Raw genomic sequence first — 23,533 nt, forward strand, 5'->3', positions numbered from 1 at the left:
TCTTTTTTTCTTTAAACTAGGCAAATAAATCCTCTAAGGGACTCACTGTAAGATCTTTAGTTTTAAGGACTTCGTACAAATAAACCAAGTGGAAAAGTAGTCTGTGTAATTATGAATTAGTCCATTGGATCGTTCGTGTTGGCTACCTCATTAAAACCATTTATTCTTTAATTATACGAGAAAACTTCAGTCTGTATAATAGTATTTGTCCGCATTTCTTTTTTCTATCACTGACCATGGTACTGAAAGTTTTTCCAACTACACACATTTCGACTTCATGGTGCCAAAGAGGTTTTTCGTTTGCAAACTTATTTCTTTTACGAGGCCTCGCGCACACTCAATTGTTTTGTTAGTTAAATATTAAAAACAGAAATTATTCCCTTGAATTTGCAGTGTAAAGATTTGGCCAAAACAGAGCGCTTTATGACACTCGTAGATCCAGTGCCATATTTACTGCTGTATCACATTGTCTCCCATACAGCGCATGCAGTATCTCAATATGTCTCTATTCGCAATAATAACACAAATGTCAGTAAGTTGCACAGAGCTTGTCTCATTTCCCGATGCATTTTGACGAGATCATAATACCAACTTTATTTTCAGCGGTGCATAAATTAATTACACGCATTTAATAACTAAAATATCATTATATTCCCCTCTTAATATCATAAACGTTCTACGCCAGGGAAGCACTTAATAGTGCAGGGGGCCATAACAGGCTATTATCCTTGTGTAATGCTATTAGAGAACCAATTATGCACCATTACACTTGCTTTTTTGCAGTTTATGTGATTTCATCCAATACCGTCCTCCACTTCAAAATTTCAGCTGGTACTCGGAGCCTCATTTCCAGCAGCAGAGGAGCGACGGTGTCTGCGCGCGGCGTCCCACATGCGTTTTAAAAGTAATTGAAAGGGTCCCGCTGCATATAATTTACGCGAGAGTGGGAAATAAATCCTCGGACCCCTTGCTGTGAACAAAATCAAAATTTGGACCTGCGAGCGCACAGCCAGTGGATTCTCGTATAAAGTGGACCCCTAACCCATATAATGAGCAATTACTGGTCTGACAGCCAATTTTAAATTCAAAAACAGTCATCTAGATTTTTAATATAAAAAGCAACTGTATAAAAAAAGTGCATGGTGCGTGTGCCCGTGTGTTTGCGATTTGGGAATATGCATGCATAAAGGTAAAGTTACACTTTCGGAGTAATTCGCCGATGCCTTGGAGGATTTTGACGTTTACCACCACGTGCGCAATCCGGTTGGCCGCGGCGAGCCTATCCAAATGACTTGCAAGTGAGGAAAGAAAATCTGATTAATTGCAATTACGTGTGAGATTATAAAGGCGAGTGTTGTCGTGCTGTAAACACTCACAAAGACAGCTGGTCACTCCCTCCTCGTGTGCAGAGCAGAGGATGAGTTGGAGCAGGGGAGGTGAAAGCGGAGCACTTAGTGATTGACGTTGTGATTGCTCAGCCGAGGTTGAGCACGAGACACCGGCATCTCTCCAAAGCACTTCATCACCGCATGAGCGCGATTGAACAACACAACATCTATAGGTATGAATGCAGACGCATGTTTTCCTTTAAATCTTTACATATAACTTGCGGAGGCGATGCAAAAATGTTGGTAATAGTCAAAGTTTTCGTTTTAGGACATTATGGAAGTAATAGTTGAAAAACATACTGTTTATTCTTTGCAGAGTGAAATATTTAATAATTGCTCAACTGGGTACGAAAAGAAAAGGCATCAGGAAACAAATATGTTTTACTTTCACTGTCCACCACAGTTAGAAGGAGAGTGTTGCAGGACCAACTCACGTAAGTACTAATTTCTTCAGTAACGTTTAAGTTTTTTTAATGTTTTAGGCTACTTGCATTGACTTTGACTGCCGCGTAATTTTGTGATCATTTAAAATATAACATTAAAACTATCAGTTTTATCGTTATATTATGTATAGGCTATTATATTTAGCCCATGCCTTTATTTTATACAAGCCAAGTTGTTTTTTTTTAATCGAAGCAGCAGTTATAATTATTTGTTTATGTTTGTTTTGGGGTGTTTTATGTTTTGCCACATGGCAACTTGATCGAAACCCATGATAGCTTTCCAGCTGAGACTTTTTTTGTTGCAGTCTGCCTGTGAACAGATGTTAGATGTCATGCCTTTCAGTCGGCATTTTAGTGGTCACGGTTTCCCATTGTGTAAAGTGGTAATTCAGGTCTTTACCAGATTACAAACAACTGTTCCCTGTGAATTAGTCCAGCACAATAAACTGTGAGGGAACAGGGGGGATAATATTTTTTAACATCTTTATAAGATGATTCTGTAAGAAAAAGAAATAGTTATAAAAGAAAGATGTGATGTTTTTATTTTAAACAGTAAACACAAATGGGTTTGGGAATCACGCCTCTGGAGACTTTGATGACGGTTTCCTGCGCAGAAAACAACGCAGAAACAGGACAACCTTCACTTTACAACAGGTAGCATATGCTTACAATTAAAAGAAGCTAAATATACCACTACTGAAATTTCTTTACATTATAATGTTGTTTTATAATCTTATACATATAACAAGGAATTGTTTTAAATTTTCAAATGAATTTTTAACTATTTAAATGATAAAGCAAAACGGAATAATTAATACATGACAACTGTGAAAATAAATACGTAATAAGACACTTCTGATATGCATGCAGTTAGCATTTATATTCAAACTGTATTTTTTCATGTATTGTAAAGAATAAACGACAACAATTTGCTTTCAGCTGGAAGCTTTGGAGGCAGTTTTCGCACAGACTCACTATCCAGACGTGTTTACAAGAGAAGAGCTGGCTATGAAAATAAACCTAACAGAGGCCCGTGTCCAGGTGAGACACTTTCCACAACTGTCCCGGTACAAACATATAATTAATAGCATAACATAAAGCGTTTGGCCAAAGCAAGTAAATGAAGGCACTCTGTCATTTCCGCGATGCGCTTTAATAACATCAACATAATGTGGAATATTAGATTAGGTTGATTAATCGGTCATTCATAATTAACTAGTGCTAATGTTCTACACTCATTTGTCCTCGTCTCTAAGGTATAAAAATTGCTAAGATGCACTCCCATTTCCGTGCTTTAAAGCAAATGGGGTTGAGGATGCAGTGCTTTTTTAAAAAATACAGACGTGCTTAACCGTGAAGGATTTTCTTTCGTTAAAGCGCCCGCGCACCTGAAACCTCCAATTTCATATTCTGTGGCCTTGCAAAACATCGGTGGTAATATCAACTTGGCCACATTGTAATTGCATTCAATGTGTCCGTATATGCAATTTCCTGCATTCCAGATTTGCTTTTGGGTTTTCTTCAGAGCTCAGATCTAATTGTAAGAAATATAATAGTTTCCCTTGTGTTCCCTAGGGTCATCTTACTATCGCTTAAAACCAATGACTGCAACGCGATAATGGAATTCGCTGCTGTAAATTAGGGATTGTAAACAAATTATTTCTCTCTAATCGGATTACCCGATTCCTATTATTAAATCTGAACATGAATCGGTCGCAGCATGTAGGGATATTAAACTTACATTATTATTAGGAAATAAATTTTCTTTTTGTGGTAGTATAGTGCAGGCGCCCCCGTTTTTAAAGTGTCAATTGGCTTGCGCTGCATTAAGAACAAACTGCAAATTGAGATTAATGGTGCAATTATAGAGCATTCAGTGCTGGGGGATCATGACTTCTAGCTGGAAGGTGCAAGGGTGAGATAATGTTGCCACAATTACATTGTGAATATTGTTGTCTTGCCAGTAAACTGTTGTCTCATATTATGTCGGCTGGCTATATGTGTGTGGCGTTTTGTTTGTTCACATCATTGTACCTTTGCACAATGCTGGCCAGGCGGAGGAGATATGGCTGCATTATGCAACCTTTCCCATTCAAATATGATTAATGCTTTAGAAAGCACAGACTTAATCGAATCTGATGTTGTCAAACAATCACTAAATAGAGAAATAAACGACTTCATCACGGTTCTCTCTCAGAAGCAGGGAGACTGTCAGTAGGAAGTCATTAAAAAATGATAATGAAAAATTGCTCAATTAAATGTTGTTATAGGCAATGACCTTCATTCAATTAAGATACAAGAACTTCCCTGCATATGCTTAGAAAATTTGTGCTCACGAAGTTCGAAACAAGTCACCAGCTTGTAGGATTATATCACAAACTTGATTTTCTTTTAAAGCAAATAATAACTAGGCTATAATATTTATACAACTGATTCTAATTATATTTACCAATGCTATTTTGTGAGTTTCAGAACCAAACAGAGAAAATTGTATCATCCTAATTTTCAACGCACATTCTTTTCTTCACTTTCTGTTCAGGTGTGGTTTCAAAATCGAAGGGCAAAGTGGAGAAAAACCGAAAGAGGAACTTCAGACCAGGAGGGAGGCAAAGAACAAATCAATGAAGGCAACCCTCCTGCACGAAACCTCAACCAGTCTCCTGTTGACCACGGCAGAAATAAAAAAGAACCAATGGAAATACAGCAAAAGTGTGTAGACCATCTATTACATGTCGATCATCTAAACATATGATTTTTACATACATTTGTTTTTTTATTAATTATTTAATGGCCATTTCTTCTGTCACACCTAGTATAAACAGAGTGGTCGGATCGGGTGGACCTTTTTTCCCATCTTGCTTACCAGGGACTCTGTTGAACACAGCTACTTATGCACAAGCCTTGTCACAGGTGGCAACTTTAAAAGGTAAGATCCTCTTTAACTGATACATAATATATTTATTATATATATGCTGTTATCAATTGTATTGCTTTTTTAGTGCACAACCTAGCACATAATTGTGTGCTGTTGTCTTGTATTAAATATTTATGTGTGGGATTGATAACATGATTTACACACACTTTCTGAAGTTAATAATTGTATATTATTTTGTATTAGTTCATCACGCAACTATTTAGCATTACTTTTCTGGGATACAGATAACAAACCTTTCCTATGGTATTTAGTTAAACTGCTTGGTTAGTACTTTAAATGCCTGCTCTGAGCTTACATAAAATTACGTTCTTGTTGATTTCAGTGATCACAATAACATACGCGACGTGAAATTAAACATGAATCCTGTGGAGACATGCAATATCCTTGTGTGAAGCATGTTATGCACCCCGTTCTTACACACTGTTCCTCTTTACCTCTCTTTAGGAAGCCCACTGTGCTCTTGCTGTGTGCCGGACCCAATGAGCCTCTCCTTCCTGCCGCCGTATGGGTGCCAGAGTAACCGGACGGCCAGTGTGGCAACCCTGCGGATGAAGGCCAGGGAACACTCTGAGGCAGTACTGCAGTCAGCCAATCTGCTGGGGATAGGGTCTACAGCCGGGCCTGGAGCAGCAGGGCCAGGGGTCGGGCTGGGCCAAAGCACTGTCGCTGCTGGAGGAAGCGATCACAGTCCTAACTCTGGTAGCTCTAAGATCACATCCCAAAGAAGAACTCCTGACAAGCACCTGCACTGCCCAAAGGAGGGTCTGGAAAAGAAATAAGGGAGTTTAATTTTTTCCACCTGGAGGACATTGTTTGGATGAAGGATTTATCATTGAATGCCTGCTGCCTCCTTTTTGAGCGCACTGACATGCCGCGGACAGGACGGTGTTGAGTGCATTCCATTTATGTGTATTTTGCGTGTATATGTGTGTGTTAAACTATTAATTAAATTGTAATTTATCTTTCATTCTTAACTTTTGCTTATTATTCCTGGCGACGGGTTAACTTACTCTGTTAACTTATTTGGGCAGGTGGAATTGTAATTTAGCTTTTATGGTGGAATGACTCTAAACACATCATGTGTTAAAGGAAAATTTCCCTGGTTGCCAATGTGAAATTATTTTATTTTTCACAATCCACTTTAATGTTTGACTTATACTGCCTGGTGTACTGTGAAGTCAGGTGATGGTAGACATTGCATTGTGTCGAGATATATGATATGCTGAATTATAAATGTACTAATGTGAAATAATATATAATACCAAGGACAGAAATGTATATTAAGTGGTTTGTCATGTTTTATAATATAATACCCAGATTAAATTCTTTTTCATGCTGATGTGATGCCAACTGACACATTTCTGGTAATCACATCTGATAGACTGCAAGAGTCCACACACTGGTCCTGTTTTGACATGTTCAATGAAACAATTAAACATGTAGGCAATCATGTACATCTCCTGTTGCCTATTGCTCACACCATCTGGCTGTGATCAATTATTAATTGGTTCACAAACGGTAGGGCTGCAAAAATGGAAGCAACGGTTGATCTTATTATTTATTTACCTCAAAGTACATCACGACTTTTCGTCTCACTTAGCTATGTTACACGGGTCCCAGGATGAGACTGATGTGATAGCTGCTAATAATGACATTATGCATTGAGCGAACCACAAAGCTCATTTGTCATACGTTTTAATGGGTTTATGCTAAATTATGATACAAAAGTATCTGAAACATACATCAATGGTATTAATTTGGGACTTAATATATAACAGCACGGAAATCATCAAATGGTTTATAAAATTCCAAAATGTTCTATATATGCTTTCAAGTGTCAATAAGAGAAAAGCAACTTAGATTAAAAACACTTAACAGTGCTACTTTTTAAAAGGAGCCGGACTGATTAAATTCATGTCCTTGAGGATTTTCAGGAAATTACTTTTGATAGTCAATAACACAATTGAGTAAACTGCACACACATTAGCATTAATAATTGATGTGGAATTATGTATTATCACAAAGTAGTGATTTAATAATTCATGATGCGACACCCTGGTGACAAAGCAGAGCCAGATAATGTCAAAAGTCTTGCCTTATGAAACAGTGCAGCTTGGCATTTGCGTTTTATTGTGACACTATTTGGAGTTTAAAAAGCTTAGCTTTTGGGTGTATTGTAAAAGAAACATTAACGAAAAAAATTACATAAATTGAAAAATGTAACATAAAATTAAGTTAGGGGAATATGCCGTATTTTAAAGTATGGACACATACAATATGCGTTACTTATACAGTAAAACGATTGTGAAAAATAAGTCACAAATATTAAATCTTAAAACTGAGCTAAATGTTAAGATAAGAGATATGAAGAAAAGAGTGACGACATATGCGGTGTCAACCAATGGCGACCTAAGCAGAAACAACTGACAGGTAACAACGAAGCTAACGCTAACTGTGATTTAATGTTGAAAGGTTTTGTCCGTTTGATAAACGTAACTTACCTCGCTTTATAAAACACACATCGTTTTGTTAAAAGACGTTTTCTGTGGTAACTGTTGTACACAAACTAAGATTAGTTGCCTGGTTTGTTTCTCGTAGGAGAATTGGCTAAGGTACCAAACATTAGCAACAGGTCACAGACCTGCCTTCAGGGAGTTTATGGTCGGTGTCCTCGAGAGTTTTTTTTTGTGTCCTCGAGAGATCACTGCAGGGGTCTGATGGATATGACGTCATTAATATACATATTAAAGCTAAAATATTAATAAAATAAGATCCTAGATCTAGATATAATATTTATACTTACACTTTACATAAATATGCATATTTACAATTATGCAATATTTTGGAAATGTACTTAAAAAACGTTTTTACATTTTTTTTAAAAAGTGCACTTTGTGTTGCTAAATTGAAAAAAAATGAATGCATTATTTTTTTTTGACATTTTATTCGATATTTTCTTCGTTTAAAGATTTATCAAAAACGGACAGGTTACCCGAACAAAGACTCTGATCACAGTTTTTTCTCCAGCTAAAGCATGTTTTTTTATTTCTTTCTGCCCCTAGCCAATAGTAAAAGGCTACTATTTTAAGAGTCTACATTGCATCGACAGATAAAGATGTTTCCTATTGAAGAAAACCCAGTGTTTTTCATGAGGGAAAAATCAATTGTTGTTGTTAATCGTTTTTCCCAAAATGAATTCGCACAGCAAGCAAACACAAAAACAAATGGCCTGTGATGATTTAAGTAATTTAGAGTTATTGTAGTAGCATTTATAGAAGTAACATTCATTGCACGTGGATTATTGATTATTCAGTGCCATTACATTGCATTTCTGTGCTAATTCATTCTATTATGAGAGAAGCATTGTAATATCAAATTAACTGGAGAGAGGCCAAGCAAGTCTAAAATATCCCGAAACTAAACTAAATAACGGCATTCATTTGTTTCAAATACTATTTGAATGAAGCTAATGAGTTCTTTTGTTGTATTAATTGTCAGTGAAGTCGTATCCAAACATTACTTCAGTTGTCTGAGAAATAACATTGCAGCCTAGGTCATAATAAGGTCAGTATTTGGCTAGATATTATTTATTTATTACTTACTAAAAAGATAAATACCTCAATATAGTAATCTTGACTAAAATTTGTAATACAATAAAAATTATAAATGAATTTGATTTTTGTCACACAAAAAAAATGTTAAACAGCTTTTTGACCTGTTTGGGCTATATTTTACTAAAAAAAATTATAAATGTAAAGATCGTACGTTTTAAAGACAGACAGATTTAAACATTTATAAACAGGTTAAACAAATAGCTTTTATACAATTGAATGATTTCAGTGCAATACTTCATGTGTCCACTAGAGTGGTCTATTGTGCAGATACTGAAATCACTCAAACCCACAAATAGATCCATATGTAAAAGCACAGCATATGTACCTGTGTCTCATTTTGAAGTTTGTTACATCAGATAATACCTTTAACTTTTTAATGGTTCTGTGTAGCCTATAAAAAAGAGCAGCCAACAAACTTTGATTTCATATCTTTCTTTAATAGCCAGATGATGTAATGAGCTTTTGAAAGACTGTAAAAGTAGTACATTGCAGTATTTGTCTAAAGGTAATTGTTTCATACATCAATAGCAAGGTAAAGCAAGGTAAATACCACCCTTTTTAATATGTAATATGCCAAAGCACATCAAGTGAGAAGTAGTTTAAGAAGGCAATAATTTAAGGGTTAATCCTGACACACTTTCATCTTGCACAATTTCCATGCATATTGTTTGCCATTAACTTTGAGTAAAATAACTTAACAGCTTTACCAATTTGTCTTGGTGTAATGATGCTTTAGTTTGTGTGTTTTTTTTTTGTCTGGCTTGTATTTGTATTCAACAGTAAAAGTCGCTTTAGAAATGTTAACAAGTTACTGTTTTCCGAGGGCACAGTCTTTACTGTATTATACACTGCAAAATAATTTTCAACATAACATAATTAAATGGAATGCTTCACAGTTCTTTCCTAGACTTTTTCTTAAAATAAATAGCCCTAGCTGCTCCTCCAATAAAACACCTCAGCTATAAAACAGCCAGTCAGTCCAACAGCAAGCCTTACATAAACATCAAAAACAGTTTTTAAAACTTATTCAAAAGTCACATTTCATTAGCTTAGATATACAGTCATGTGTACAAACAGTATCTTGCCTAACTACACTAAACCGCCCGCACAAGTCACGCGCTCTCCATTGCAAAGTCTTCTAATTCACTCATAGTTATAATATCGGTGCGTCTTTCGCTACCGCCGAAGTTGTTTTGCGCATTCAAAGATGGATCACGAATGTGCTCATAAGACCTGTATGCAGATTCAGGGTGTCCCCTTGAATTTATGCTGTATTTTTGCTGAGTCTGTTTCCATACATCAGTACCTGGGTCAAGCTGGTCATCGGTTACTGTAGCTGGTGCTGACAGCTGGGATGACGGCCTTATTGATGGTAATGAAGGGGCAGGCACTGGCAGAAATCCAGGATACAACATGTACGGACCGTTCAACACCTCTACGGGTGTTGGGTGCGAGTGGGCGCTCTGGGACCTTGGGCGGATATTGAGCTGAACGTATTTCCCTGTCTCTGGGTCATAAAATGTCTTTGTCTTAACCGCTAACGGCACGTCCACCATAAAGAACTGCCCTGAGTTTGGATCTTGCAAAAGCTTTCTTTGCGTCATAGTGAAAGGTTGAGCCACCATACCGTGCATAGGTGTTGTAAAATTTGACTCGGGGCTATAGTGGGAAAGATGGGGCGTGGCTTGTACCGGTAGATGTGTTGACAGTGATGACGATGAGGGGACAGTGGAGACATTTCTGATAGGTTCGGGCGCCAACTGTTCTTGATTTTCAGGTGTTGTCTTGTTCTCTGCTTTTTTCATACGTCTTGTAGTAAGCCTTTGCGCTCGTCGAAGGCCTTTTTCTGTTTTAGGTGGCACGGATGGCGGCTTACCCAGTGGTCTGATGTCGCTGCAAGCTGACTCTGGCCTTTCGTAACAGGATGACTCTGGTCTTTCATAGCATGCTGAGGCAGGCCTTTGGTAGGTGTTTCTGTGAATTTCTCTAAAAATCTTGGGTGAGTAGGGCGCCCTTACATTAACTACATCTTCTGACATCACACATCGAATATCTTCCTCATCCAGATTTTGGCTTCTCTGGTGGCTCTTTAGTTGTTTTGCTGCGAATTCTGCTGAGGGCAAAATGCTTTGGAGTCTTGTCTCTCTTGATTTAGATAGCCATTGGGAGGCAGTGGCTGGTTCATGTATGATCGGAGAGTTAACAGGTTGAATATGTTCCTCGTCTCCTTTTTCGGAACCACTAAGGTGTTCCATTGGAGAGCCCATACTGAAATCATCCGAGAAGGACCTGTGAAAGCATGGCTTGACCGTTTTGGTCACAGATGAAGTTCTGATGGTATTGTCCTTCACTTTGAACATAGTGGGTTTTCCCATAGCTGGAGAAGAAGAGTTTGATCGTGGTCCTGTTGTTTGAACTTTACCATATTCCGACAGACTCTGCAAAAAAGAGCTGTCTTCATTTATATCTTCTTCGAATTTATGAGCACCATCTTTGTTGTGGGTTATCTTCTCAAGGCTTGAAGGCGGTTCAGATCTTGAGGTGTCTTGAGGTGGTTTAGGTGTTTCTTTAAGCTTTACATCACTGTCAAGAGCATTCACGGTGTAATATTGTAGTTCTTCTGTTTCCTCCCTAGCTGGTGATATTGTATTTATTGGGTTCTGCTCTGTTTTTACTGTAGCAGAAACAGCTTGGAGTGGCAGGTGGGATTTTTGTCTTTCAGAATGAGAAAGATTTTCACTTGCTTTTTCATGATTCACTTGTCTTGATCTAAAATGACCACTTCTAGCTTCAGCTTGCAATGCTAAATGGTTTTCATCATGGAGATTTTTGGACTGGGAAATTTTGTGATGTACTTCCCTGTTTGTTTCTTCCATGAAACTTGGTTTGGTGTTTGATTCTTTAGCTGTAAGTTTTGGTTGAGCAGATTTGGAGGGATTTTGTGGTGAAAATGTCTCTTTGTTCTTTTGTAGAAATTGCAATAGTTTGGGATTTTGACCTTTCTGCCTTTCAACTGAATGAGCCTCTACTTTAAATTCTCCACCCGTGTCTGAGAAAGACACATTTCCATGTGAGTTTTGGGGAAGTCCTCTAACTGACTGGTCATGACTGTAGTAAAAGTCAATTTTGGGTAGTATATCAGTCTCTTTCGTATCATTCTCAACTGAGATAACTCTCAGTCTAGCGTAGTCTGCTAAAGCTGATATTTCTGGTCTAGCTACCTTCTTGTTCCTCTGTGCAGCCTCTGGTTTGGATGGTATAACGTCACTCTTTTTGTCCTGCTGACTAGCATAACTTACATTTCCTTTTGGTTCCAGAAGACCTCTTCCTGACTGATGCTGGTCTGTAATAGTTTCACTATTCCTCTCTTTCTTCTCTCCGAAACTGCTTCTGTTTTCATTAACCTTCAAATCACCATCATTGTTTAAATGTCCACTTGGACGTAGTATACCCGAGTCCTCTTTCTGTATTTTATCACTGGCTTTCCTCTCTTGCTTCTGAACTGCTTCCTGTTTTAAAGGAGGTGACGTTCGCTTCAGACTATCCTTCTTAGGCGGTGTGATTTCTTTTCCCAAATAATCTTTTTGTTTGGGGGTCTTTTCACCTGTTTCTTTCATATTATCCATCCATATATTTTGAGCTATAGGGCTCTTTACTTGTACATTTCTTTGCTTTGTAAAGTCTTTATTACCCATATTTTCAGTCACAACACCTCTCCTCATTTCCCTCTGACTTTCTCTCTTTCTGTGGTCTTCAATAAGTTCTTGTTTTGGTGACACTTCATTTGTAGGCACTCTTATGTCCTTTAAGTGAATATTTGGAACTTCAAAAGAAGTCTGGTCGCGTTTTACAACAGCACACACATCCTCCCCAATAATACTCCCTTTACCCAAATAATTGTTAACATGTGTGCTAGCCCCATTTTTTGAAACCATCTTCATCCTGTTTGTAATTTCATTATGTGTGTTAAATCCAGCTTGACTCTTGTCTGGGTTTGCCTTTTTCTCCTCAAAATCTCCCTTTCCGATGTTTTGCAGGACTTGTGCATCTTTGGCTGAAACAGAGTGTCTTTGCACAGTCCCCGTACAATCATCTTGTTTTGCATACTCAAAGTTCTGATCTTTTGTGATAATATTTTGGACCAGAAATGTATCTGACCTTTTGTCTTCATTGTCTACCTTTTGAGGTTTCTTAGTGGCATGAGACAATGCCTGCATAGTACTTGTAGTTTCAGTCTGCTTGGTTTTGGCTGAAACAGAGTGTCTTTGCACAGTCCCCGTACAATAATCTTGTTTTGCATAGTCGATTTTCTGATCTTTTGAGTTATTATTTTGGACCAAAAATGTATCTAAACTTTTGTCTTCACTCTCCATCTTTTGAGGTTTCTTAGTGGCATGAGACAATGTCTGCCCAGTACCTGTAGTTTCAGTGTGCTTTGTTGTGGCTGAAACAGAGTGCCTTTGCACAGTCCCCGTACAATAATCTTGATTTGCATACTCGGTTTTCTGATCTTTTGTGATAGTATTTTGGACCAGAAATGCATCTGACCTTTTGTCTTCGTTGTCTACCTTTTGAGGTTTCTTAGTGGCATAAGACAATGTCTGCCCAGTACTTGTAGTTTCAGTCTGTTTGGTTTTGGCTGAAACAGAGTGTCTTTGCACAGTCCCCGTACAATCATCTTGTTTATCATATTCAGTTTTCTGATCTTTTGAGGTATTATTTTGGACCAGAAATGTATCTGAACTTTTGTCTTCATGGTCTAACCTTTGAGGTTTCTTAGTGGCATAAGACAATGTCTGCCCAGTACTTGTAGTTTCACTCAGCTTGGTTTTGGCTAAGACAGGGTGTTTTTGCATAGTCCCCGTAAAATAATCTTGTTTTGCATAGTCGATTTTCTGATCTTTTCTGATAGTATTTTGGACCAGAAATGCATCTGAGCTTTTGTCTTCACTGTCCACCTTTTGAGTTTTCTTAGTGGTATGAGACAATGTCTGCCCATTACCTGTATTTTCACTCTGCTTTGTTGTGGCTGAGACAGAGTGTCTTTGCACGGTCCCAGTAGAATAATCTTGTTTTGCATAGTAAGTTTTCTGATCTTTTGTGATAGTATTTTGGACCAGAAATGCATCTGAACTTTTGTCTTTGTTGTCTACCTTTTGAGGTTTCTTAGTGGCATGAGACAATGTCTGCCCAGTACCTGTAGTTTCAGTTTGCTTTGTTGTGGCTGAGACAGAGTGTCTTTGCACAGTCCCTGTACAATCATCTTGTTTTGCATACTCAGCTTTCTGAGCTTTTGATTTATTATCTTGGACAAGAAATGTATCTGACCTTTTGTCTTCATTGTCTACTTTTTGAGGTTTCTTAGTGTCATGAGACAATGTCTGCCCAGTTCCTGTAGTTTCACTCTGCTTGGTTTTGGCTGACACAAAGTGTCTTTGCACAGTCCCCGTACAATCATCTTGTTTTGCATTCTCGGTTTTCCGATCTTTTGTGGTAGTATTTTGGACCAGAAATGTATCTTTGACATGAGACAATGTCTGCCCAATACCTGTAGTTTCAGTCAGTTTGGTGTTGAGTGTGTGCTTTGCCACAGTTGCATTAGAAATAGATGTCTTTAAAACCTCAGCAGTCATTGCTGTTTTTGTTGAACAGGCTGCAGGTTCCTTAGCTGTCAAGGACACATCTTCAATTTTCAATGGGGACTTTCTAGTAGACACATCGCCAGTAATGTTTTCTGTCTTTCTCAATCTTTGTACTTTCTCTGTGTTTCTCACTTGTTCTTCAACTTTCTTATCCTTTAACTGACTATCACCAGTTCTCCTACTTTGCTTCATTGCTTGAATATTCTCAGTGTCGTGATCTTGTTGTTCACCATTTTTTGGTATTAGAGTGTCATTTCTTGAACAAGTAGCCAGCTTCAATTTATCGTTTTCTGTAATCTGTTGCTTTTCAGACATTTTGGACAGGACAGTTATTGAAGGGATATCACAATCTTGCTCTTTTACTGAACTGTTTGCTTGCTGCTTAATTTCAATGTCATTCTTCTTTAAAAGTTGTGTTTCTCTGAGGGACGCTTGCTGATCTGATGTTTTTCTTAACTCTTCTGCATGTATTTGTGTGTTTATATCATCTGAGCTTTTCTCTTTTGATGCCAGAGATCTGTTGAGATGACTGTGATTTCTGTCTGGAAGTTCTAATTTCGCCATGAGGTTCTCATTAGATGTACTGATATTTCCTTTCTCAGTTGGTTTACTGTGTTTATCCATGGACTCATTCGGTTTATCTTGGTTTTCCATAGATGTTTGAGCAGGTTGCTCACAGTTTCTAACCATGCTTTCTTTTTTTGTATTTATGTTTAATGACACTTCAGTATCTCTATGATCAATACTCTTATTTCCATCTTGATCTTTTTCAACGCTATCAACTTTTATCACACATATCTCGGTTTTAGCAGAACTTTTATCTTCTTCTTGTACTGGATTTTGTTGCTCATCACTGTGAATTGTACTTGACACACAGATGGTAAATATCATAGGTTCATCATTTGAAGGGTTTTCTGTTTTGCTTGACACAAAAATATTGAATATCATGGGTTCTTCTGCAGGCTCCTCTTCGGTATGTGATTCATTTTTAGTGAAATCCACATTCTGCATGGAAACCGGGTCTGTATTATTCTTTTGAGTTGTTTCCTCCCCTGTCGTAACTGTATGTTGGATGGAAGTGTTTAATTCTGTTGAATCTTTGGCTACTTTATGGAGATTACTTATTGTGTTTTCAGGTGTCACTTTTTGAGACTCTTTCACGGACTTAGGATTCTCTTCTTTACATGCAATTTCTATCGATCTTAGTAGGTCTTCTTTATATGTGTGGCTGGCACTTTCTCGAAGTTCCTTTGCATTTTCCTTCTCATGGAGACTTTCATTTGCATCATCTGATGGCATTTGTTTTAGTGATTCCTTATTTGTTTCTGATTCTGACTGACTCACCAACATTTTGTCTTCAGGTGTAGTTTCCACAGCCTTTACTGGAGAAGTTTTATTTTGTTTAACATCATTTTTGCTTGTTGTGTTATTCTTGCTTATTGCTGCTTCTGCATCTTTAACCAAACTTTCTAGGGTTTCTAGATCTTTTGTTTTTGGTGAGATCCGGTCATTTGTTGTTACAGTGTTGTTTTCAGTAGTCTCCACTGATGATGTTGCTTTCATACCTGGATTGAGTCCAGAACTATGCATATAGTTTCCATTTTTAAACTGCTCTTCATCTGGATTTATTGTATTGGTTTGAGGTTTAGCGGTAAGCTGCGATTTGGCAGATTCGGTTAGAAGTTTAGCAGGTGGATTTCCATTTTGAACCATCATGTCATTTGATGAGGATGTCATTTGACTAACTTTAATCCCACAGCTATTTTTAATAGGTTCATTTTTAGACTGATCTACTGCAGCAGTAAGCCCACTGTTATGATGTACAGTAGATTTTTCAACTTTGGGTGCACTTCTGTCCAATCCCAAAATGTCCTGATGCTCATCAGTGCTCTTTTGAGAGGTTTGATTCAAACCACTGTTCGCGTTTTGATCTTCAATGCTTTTAGCTGGAGACTTGTCATTCTTTTTGATAGTATAGATATCTTTAGGTGCAGTCACAACTTGTTCAGAGTATTTATATTGAGCTTGAAGATTACTCTTTTCAGTCTGCACCGTTTGATTTTCAGAATGGAGTGCAGGTGGATTATGGGATGTGTAGTTCTCTGTCTTGACTGATGGTGTCAAATGTGTATTTAACTTTGCCTCAAAGGGTGATGTGGCTGCTAGCTGTTGCTTAGGATTTATATCTTTTAAGCCTACTGTACCTATTTGTGTCTCTTCTGTGATTCTGTCTGTCTGGTAGGTTTTAATATTTTTCACTTGTTCATTTCTTGTAAATGTTTCTTTCGATGTCTCTTCATCACCAGCCGGACGTCTGTCATGCTTTAAAGAGTCCTTCAGCCTTTCTGTAGCCAAACTTTTCTTATCCGAAGCTACAGTCGGAATGGCTTCTTGAGATTCCATGGATTGCTGTTCCCTTGATGGGGGAGATCCATATGCCGGATGATCGTTGTGTGTTTTAATAACTTCTTTATGTTGGGTTACACTCGAATAAGTGATATCCCGAAACAAATGTTTTAGCCTATCTGCTGTGATTTCTTTTTCTTTCTTCGCAGTATGACCCTCTTGACCATCATGTGCTGTTTCACTGCTAATACTCATACTCTGTTTTGTTGTATTTCTTGCAAAAATGCCTCGTTTTCCAAATCCCTTTTCTTTTATTGCTAATATTTCCTTCTGAGCTTGTGCTGTCAATTTTGATGTCAGTATTTCTTGTTTGCTTTGGCCTCTTTCCTTGTAAGTAAGTGCTCCTGTCGCATTGTTTTTGCACATCAGTTTGTCTTTTCTGTCCATGTTCATATTTGCCAGGCCTTCGTTTACGTTGTTAAGATCTTTTTTCAGATATCCAGCTGCTGGGCTATAGTCTGGTACGTTGTAGCCCTGAGCCTCTTGCCCTTTTATTGCCTCGGTTATGTTTGGTTTCTGCTCAGCTGTGTCATTTTTTATTAGATTGTGTGGATTTTCAGTTCTTGCCAGATCACCAACAGAAACGTTCTTCTCCTTTATACTCTTTGCATGCTCATTATCTCTTATGGCAAGAATATCATTGATGCCGAATTGGTGTTCTTTTCTAGCCATATTTTGATCAGAGATTTTGTTTACTTTATCCTGTAAAGCAAAATTTGCATGCAACTCCTTTTGGCTCACCTTTGTTGTTTGTAGCATGTTTTGCTGTGCGCTTGACAACCTATTGGATGTTTTACCCTTGACACCATTATGTTCCAGCATCTCTGCTGTTTTCTCTAATGTCCATGCATTGTCTTTAATATGCTTATCTTCATTCACAGATGCGATGCGCCACTGTTTGTTTGCCTCATAAATGTATTGCTGATGAGAAACATTTGGATCCTTATTCTCATCTGAAGGTGCATACAGAGCTCTCTGTTCAGATGTCTTTTGTGTTGTTTTTCTTTTAGAAGATGCGTGTGAATCTTTTTCTGGATGCAGCATCTCTGTAAGATCGTTCTGGACGGTGTATTTTTGTAAACCCCTATATGCTTGCCCTTCCTTTGGTGGAGATGCTTTATTTTGGTAGTTGTCCTTTGAAAATGTGTTTAATTGGTTGTCGTGAACAAGTGTATCACTATAGGTTTTCCTGGATGTTGGGTCTTCTTCCTTTACAAGTCGACCCAGTTTTATGTCCTCATTGACTTTTTGCATGTAAGTTTCCTTTCGAACAGAACAACTGTTGTTGGTAGAGGGCGAGTACTGCTTGGCAATGGCTTTTTGTTTGTCCATTTGAATCTGCGATGCTATTTCTCCCCCAAACGGCTCTGCTTCACATCTACCATTGATAGTTAAAGTTTCCCTGTCTGTGGAATTTACAGAACCAGTCTGGTCCCACAGACTTTTTTCATTAACAGCTTCATTTTGGTTGTACTCCAAAAGTGTTTTCCTCACATAGTCCTGTCTTTGTTTTGGATCATTTTGACTCGAACGAAATCTCTGCTCTGGTGTTTGATGTGCTGGTAAGTGAGTCTTTGCTATTTCTGGTCTACTAGGACTAACAGTACTGCTGAGGTCTTTTAATTGACCTTCTGAAGTCACCGAGCTTTTATCCTGTGTTGAAAGGTTGTGTGATGAGAGCTCACGCTGAGTACTTTCTGTGTTAGTCAGCAGATCTAGGCTGAGAAAGTGACCTTGTGAACTTCCATGGTGGAAGTTGTAATTACGAGCTCCATTCTGAATTTGAGGGGAAGTTAAAGTCAAATTATCACTTTGTACGACGGCACCGACATGATTTTTAGGGGTGAAGGGGGCTATGCTGTGCTCTTGGATTTGGTTTTTGGAAGTCCATGGGTCTATTTCTATAAAACTCTCCTGAGCTGTTTCTGGGGATAGAAGATCTGAAAATCTGGATTCACGTCCTTCCAACTTGGAGGGCTGCTTGTTTCGATCTGTTACCTCCAAACCTTTAAATCTAGTGGGACTGTATGTGCTTTTGACTCGTTTTCGATTGTCTTTAAGGTTGAAGAGCAAACTTGAAGCTTTGGTTTTGTAACTGTCACGCAGAAGTTTCGCATCAGACAGAGATTTCGGGTCAGCTTCACCCTGAGGGGAATAATCCGAAAGGGAGGGAGTGAGTGCAGTCTGTTGGATTTCAGACGTTTCTGTTTCTTGTCTATTGTGAATCACTGGTGTGAGAAGCTGAGTGATGTTAAATGGTGTCACATTGCTAGGCTGGGCGCTGTCAACAACTTTCTCAACTTTGTGTTGAAACTCTTGTGTAACTTTGGTGTTACCAAACAAACTAGAATCTGGCCTACATGTTTTCTCATTAGTCGGTGAGACGGTGGAGGGCCGGTTGCTCGGAAGTTTGTTCTTTACAAAGTTATAACTTTTCTTCCAGGGCGGACAGTTTGAGGCCGTCTCAGATTCGCACCTTTTCTCGACGGCGTAAGCTTTTTGCATGACCGTGGACCTGGAGCGCTGACTTTGGACGATGTCCTGACTGAAGCGCCTGCTTTCGCACGGGGAGTAGTTTGGAATTGTGTGGGTGTCCTTTAGCTCTTTGTACATGGGAGAATCGTACCACCTAGGGAATTCGTTCGCTGGCATAAAACCTGGCGTTTTCGTGCTTTCAAATGGGAACCTGTTGTAATCCTCCCATAGCTGGAAGGGACTGAATTCACTGTGGAAAAAACTGTTTGTAGAGTTCAGTGCTTTGAACTTACTTTGCGAAGATTTCATCATGACCGCTGTGTCCATCTGGGCCACGGCAGCGGCCACATCTGATGTATATAAATGATTTCTGTAAGTCTGAAATGGGCCTGACATAAAATTCTGATGGTATCCTGAGGAGAACTCGGAAAGATCTCTATGAATGCTTAACAAAGCTGATTTATCCCACGATTCATGCCCGGGGTCTCTATAATTATCCTTTGCCATTATAACATCATATGCCCCTCTATCCAGGCAACACTCTCCAGAACTAAAGGCTTTGATTAGAGAGGAAACCCTTGATGCACTTCTGCCTTGCTGCCACGTCACCTCCTTCGAGCCATTGTTCGTATAAGACAAACTTCCCGCTTTAAACACCTGCTCCTGATGGGTTACATCCACATAGGAATGCTGGAATGTCAAGGCCGTCTCAGACTGTGCTCCCACCTCCCCATGCTGCTCAACGCCGTATGAACTTTCCGTCTTCTGCTGCTGTTCCTCTCCAAAAGCCTTATGGCGTTCCGTAGGAGAAGAGAATTCAGTGTCATTGTATATGGCCTCTTCTCCGATGCACAGGCTCCTGAAGGCACGATCAGTGAGGTTGCTCACTTCTCTGTCCGTGTCATCCATAAAGCTGCCGCCGCAGTCACTAAAGCCATCCGAGAATTTGCCGTGACCCTGCATGCTTCCTCGTCCTGTATGGAGCTTTTCCAGGGAGCTCATTTCAAGCATTCGCTCTCATGGACAGGGCACAGCTGTCCCTGTCAGTCTCTGAGATGGCTGACGCACAGTGTCTTGCATTTATGTGGTTCACCTTCCAAAAGGTGATTAAAAGGCTTTCCTTTCCTGCAAGAGAAGCAGAGGGGTCGGTTAAGCAACCCAAACAGAGTCTCTGAACTTTATACGTTTTGATGAATATTCTGCAGATGGGGGGGGTAGCTTTTTATATGAAATCATCTATTAAATGGATCTAAGAGTCTGCATTCTTGTTGGTAGCCAAAAGCAGAAAACACTGGAAAATATTTTGTGATTTTTGTGAATGGGTGTCTTCTTTGGAATATCTATATTTGACCCAGCAAGGGTTCAAACAATTATAGAAACACACACGGATAAAGTGAATACTGTAGCTTTTAATGCACTGTAAATCCTTTTAGATTAAAGCATCTACCAAAGGTATAACTGTAAATGAAAAAAGTTTCTCAGATGTGAGTCTTTGCCTGGAGGTCTTTAACCTGGTGTCATTTGAGAAACACACCTTTTCCTTATATACTGAAGAGTCTTATCACATGAAATATATTTAGAGAAGACACTTTCCATTCCCCTTCTCTGACACTTGCTTTACATGCTAAACTGTGTCCCACTAGAATTACCTGCACTTGGCCTTGAGATTTTATTTATACTGTTATCTATTGCATATTTAAACTGGTTTATAAAGTGTTTTTTGTTCAAATGTGTTTTACCGTAAAAGCATTAGATATACATACACATATATACACACATTTCTCATTGCTGCCTCAACTGCATATTGTGATTGCAGTTAAACACACAAGTAAAATAAAATCACTGATGCTGTAAAGCATGCTACATATTTTAAAGAAAATATCTTTGGTTGACTGTATTGATGCATTAAATCTATTATAAGCTTAATTATGGGCTTTGAAAACATGCATTTATTTAAGCTTTTTATTAAGTAAGTGTTGCAAAAGGCTACACGTGTTAAAGCAATGGTGCCTTCGAATTGCCTTACAAACATATTGGTCAAGCAGCACGCAATTTGTATTTTTTTTATTGCACAATTATTTTACCTCGATTATCTTGTTTTTGAAATAGTTTGAATCAAAAATTGCATTTCAAAAACGATTAATTGGAAAGCTCTAATTATAAGCATCACTTATTTAAAACTAAATGTGTTGAGAGGATATACAAAATAAGCTGTTTAAAATCTTATAACAATTTAAACTATCTAAAGATACAGTAAACAAATTTTGCTGTTTTATCATTAAATAATTTAATACAATTTATTTATATTATTATTTCTTTTTTGGACTGAAGTAAAATAAGGCATTTGTCTGGGTGTGATTTGCATAGTTTACATAATGTTTTATTCCTGTCCCTGCTCATGCTTTGCCCAACTGGGACTCTCATCTTACCATTGAAGCTACTTCCACACACTGAAAGTACAGAGTATTTAGGTGAAACCTATAATATCATATACTTTATTAGATGATATTAAAAAACTTTAGTCATCATAGCTTCTGTGCAATAGAAACTGAACACTTTTTTTTGGTATTCATGTCCACAAATAATAACAAATTCAAAGAATTAAATGCTGTTGGATCTCATTTCTATAAACATCATAGTCTATTTTAATAAACAATGCATTACCATTTTTATATAACGACACGTTTGAGCTAAACGACAACTTAATATTTAATAAAAGTAACAAGAACAACAAGTTTATAAACACAGCAAGTGTCTCATTTTCTTACCTTTTGCTCTTATATCTCATTTTTTTAGCGGAGAAAATATTTCTCATGCTTCAGAATGAAGCCATTCCTTATCCGTAGCATACTATATGTGGTGAACAGCTGCAAAAAAATATATTTTATCCCTCTTTTGTTTGCAACAGCACTTTGCGGGCCCTCCTTGTAGTTGACAAAAAGCAGAAGTGTGCAAAGGCCCCGGTGCGGTTAAAGCATCATGAATTCAGAAGCAGAAACGCTGCGGCATCGAGCAGAGATGACGGCTTGAGGCAGCTCACGGTTCGAAATAACCGTGTGGTGTCAAATGTCAGACTGAAGAAAAACAAAACAAACAAGCCAACTAATTCCTGTGTGGTGTGCCACAAGGGTAAGTTACTATTGAGCACCCCCGACGCTTATAGTGGCTTTATCAAAAAGACATTTGTGTCATAAAGTATACACTCTTGTGTAGTTGTTGTGGTGGATAGCAGGTATCTAACCAGATGAACATGTGCCCGGAGAGTAAAAATAGCTTGTTGCTTCACAACTTCTTTTCGATGAGACATTCCTGAGCCTTGTCAACAGCTGACATCTAAACACTCCATGGGATTTCAAGGGTTAATAATGTCGATTTACTGTTTTGCATTCAGTGTATTCCCCACAAAATTTGAATGATGTGCTTTATATTAAAACTTATAAATCCAGGCTTGTTCCTGCATCTATGTCTGTTATTAAAATATTCTGAGTTTTTTTTTTTTACAGCACAATCTCTGTTTGCAATTATCTAAATAAGATGTGCATTAAAAATGAAAAGGCTCTTCTTACAGTCATTGCAATCTCACGCCAGTCTTAACTTTGCAGCCATGCAATGCTATAATAGGACATGGGTGCAGTGAGCTCTTTCCCAGGAGTCTTGGCTGCAGCAGAGAGCCTGGTGTGTAAAGGTGATGGACACTCACAAATGTGTCAGGGCCGCCCTCTCTCCACTTTAGAGCTCTGTTGCTAAGCTTCTGTCAGAGCTATTAGACCCTCGCTCACCCTCCAGGCAGCCTGACCTCTGCCTTACCATAAGACTCCCAGCTGTAGTTTACAGCACATGATTGATATTGAGCAAAGCAACCCGCTGTTCATTACCTTTAGAAAAACCAAGTGTCTTTTACCTATTCTAAATAAATAAAAAATGCAGGGTTGTTTACACCCATGATTGGGTCAAATATGGAAATTTTTAGGTTAATTTAACCCAACGGTTGATTTTGTGCATATTTTACTAAATTTTTGAGTGTATGTTTGTAATTATTTGTTAAAATAATATATGTGGGTGATTCTTACGAAATCCAGATTTAAGTGGTGTCCAGGATAAGAATTTTTAAAAATCCCTTGAAGCCATTTTTTTTTGCATATATAAGGTCTGAACTTACTACAGCCATCATTTTTAGAGGTTTTAAAAAATATTTCCTATAGAATAATTTATTTTTCAGATTATCATTATCAAAAATTATCATTACCGCAACATGATATTACATTAAAGGACAAGTTCTGTATTTTACACTTAAAGCCCTGTTTTCAGATTGTTTATGAAGAAATAGAACGGTTTTGACTGAAATTTGGACATATGATGCTGGCCCGAGAATTTTCGGTTTCAGTTGTATCACTCACCACCTCTACAATGGCTGCATAGTTGCACTGGAACAATCCTTCCTAAAATGCATTAAACTTTCGTTTACAAAGACGTGAAACTCACCGAGTGGTCAGGGGTGTTTACTGATATGCTCACACAAAAATCGCTGCAAAAGATGTGTGTTTTACCATTCGTTGTAAACGTGTGGACCTATTTTTTCAAACGCCCCACACCCGTATATTCTTCAGTTGTGAGCTTGAATAATAGACAC

At 38.1% G+C, this 23,533-nt stretch overlaps 3 protein-coding genes across 5 annotated transcripts in view; 1 reads left to right on the forward strand and 2 right to left on the reverse strand.

Annotated features, from left to right (window-relative positions):
• Positions 1 to 5,339, reverse strand: part of tmem72 (transmembrane protein 72) — a 122,484-nt gene extending 117,145 nt beyond the window's left edge. The window contains exon 1 of the mRNA XM_073873361.1: positions 5,201 to 5,339. The gene's annotated coding sequence lies outside the window, so the exon portion shown is untranslated. The remainder of the gene's footprint in view (positions 1 to 5,200) is intronic.
• Positions 1,247 to 5,740, forward strand: drgx (dorsal root ganglia homeobox). The gene is made up of 7 exons (XM_055171113.2): positions 1,247 to 1,561; positions 1,705 to 1,822; positions 2,385 to 2,485; positions 2,771 to 2,872; positions 4,371 to 4,540; positions 4,645 to 4,757; positions 5,211 to 5,740. Exons 2-7 carry the CDS (start codon positions 1,765 to 1,767, stop codon positions 5,543 to 5,545), a joined length of 879 nt encoding a protein of 292 aa, XP_055027088.1. The 5' UTR covers positions 1,247 to 1,561; positions 1,705 to 1,764; the 3' UTR covers positions 5,546 to 5,740.
• Positions 5,741 to 8,796: 3,056 nt separating this feature from the next.
• Positions 8,797 to 23,533, reverse strand: part of c11h10orf71 (chromosome 11 C10orf71 homolog) — a 40,685-nt gene continuing 25,948 nt past the window's right edge. Inside the window, exons 1-3 of one of the 3 annotated variants that reach the window (XM_073873366.1) lie at positions 21,672 to 22,157; positions 13,929 to 20,028; positions 8,797 to 13,577 (exon numbers count right to left, since the gene is read on the reverse strand). In XM_073873366.1, coding sequence (XP_073729467.1) covers positions 9,493 to 13,577; positions 13,929 to 19,914 — 10,071 coding nt within the window. In that variant the 5' untranslated portion in view covers positions 19,915 to 20,028; positions 21,672 to 22,157 and the 3' untranslated portion in view covers positions 8,797 to 9,492. Of the gene's footprint in view, positions 20,029 to 21,671; positions 22,158 to 23,533 lie in introns of those variants that run through there. The other 2 variants (XM_073873364.1, XM_073873365.1) reach the window with 2 other exon arrangements.

The sequence above is a fragment of the Misgurnus anguillicaudatus genome, chromosome 11 (genome assembly GCF_027580225.2).
Source record: "Misgurnus anguillicaudatus chromosome 11, ASM2758022v2, whole genome shotgun sequence".
NCBI lineage: Eukaryota > Metazoa > Chordata > Actinopteri > Cypriniformes > Cobitidae > Misgurnus > Misgurnus anguillicaudatus.

What these genes read in the sequence shown, in the direction of transcription:
- drgx (XM_055171113.2), top strand. Translation starts at nt 1,765, where the DNA reads ATGTTTTACTTTCACTGTCCACCACAGTTAGAAGGAGAGTGTTGCAGG. An exon ending in GTGTTGCAGGACCAACTCAC is followed by an intron (nt 1,823 to 2,384) that starts GTAAGTACTAAT and finishes TATTTTAAACAG; the next exon opens with TAAACACAAATGGGTTTGGG. An exon ending in CCAATGGAAATACAGCAAAA is followed by an intron (nt 4,541 to 4,644) that starts GTGTGTAGACCA and finishes TGTCACACCTAG; the next exon opens with TATAAACAGAGTGGTCGGAT.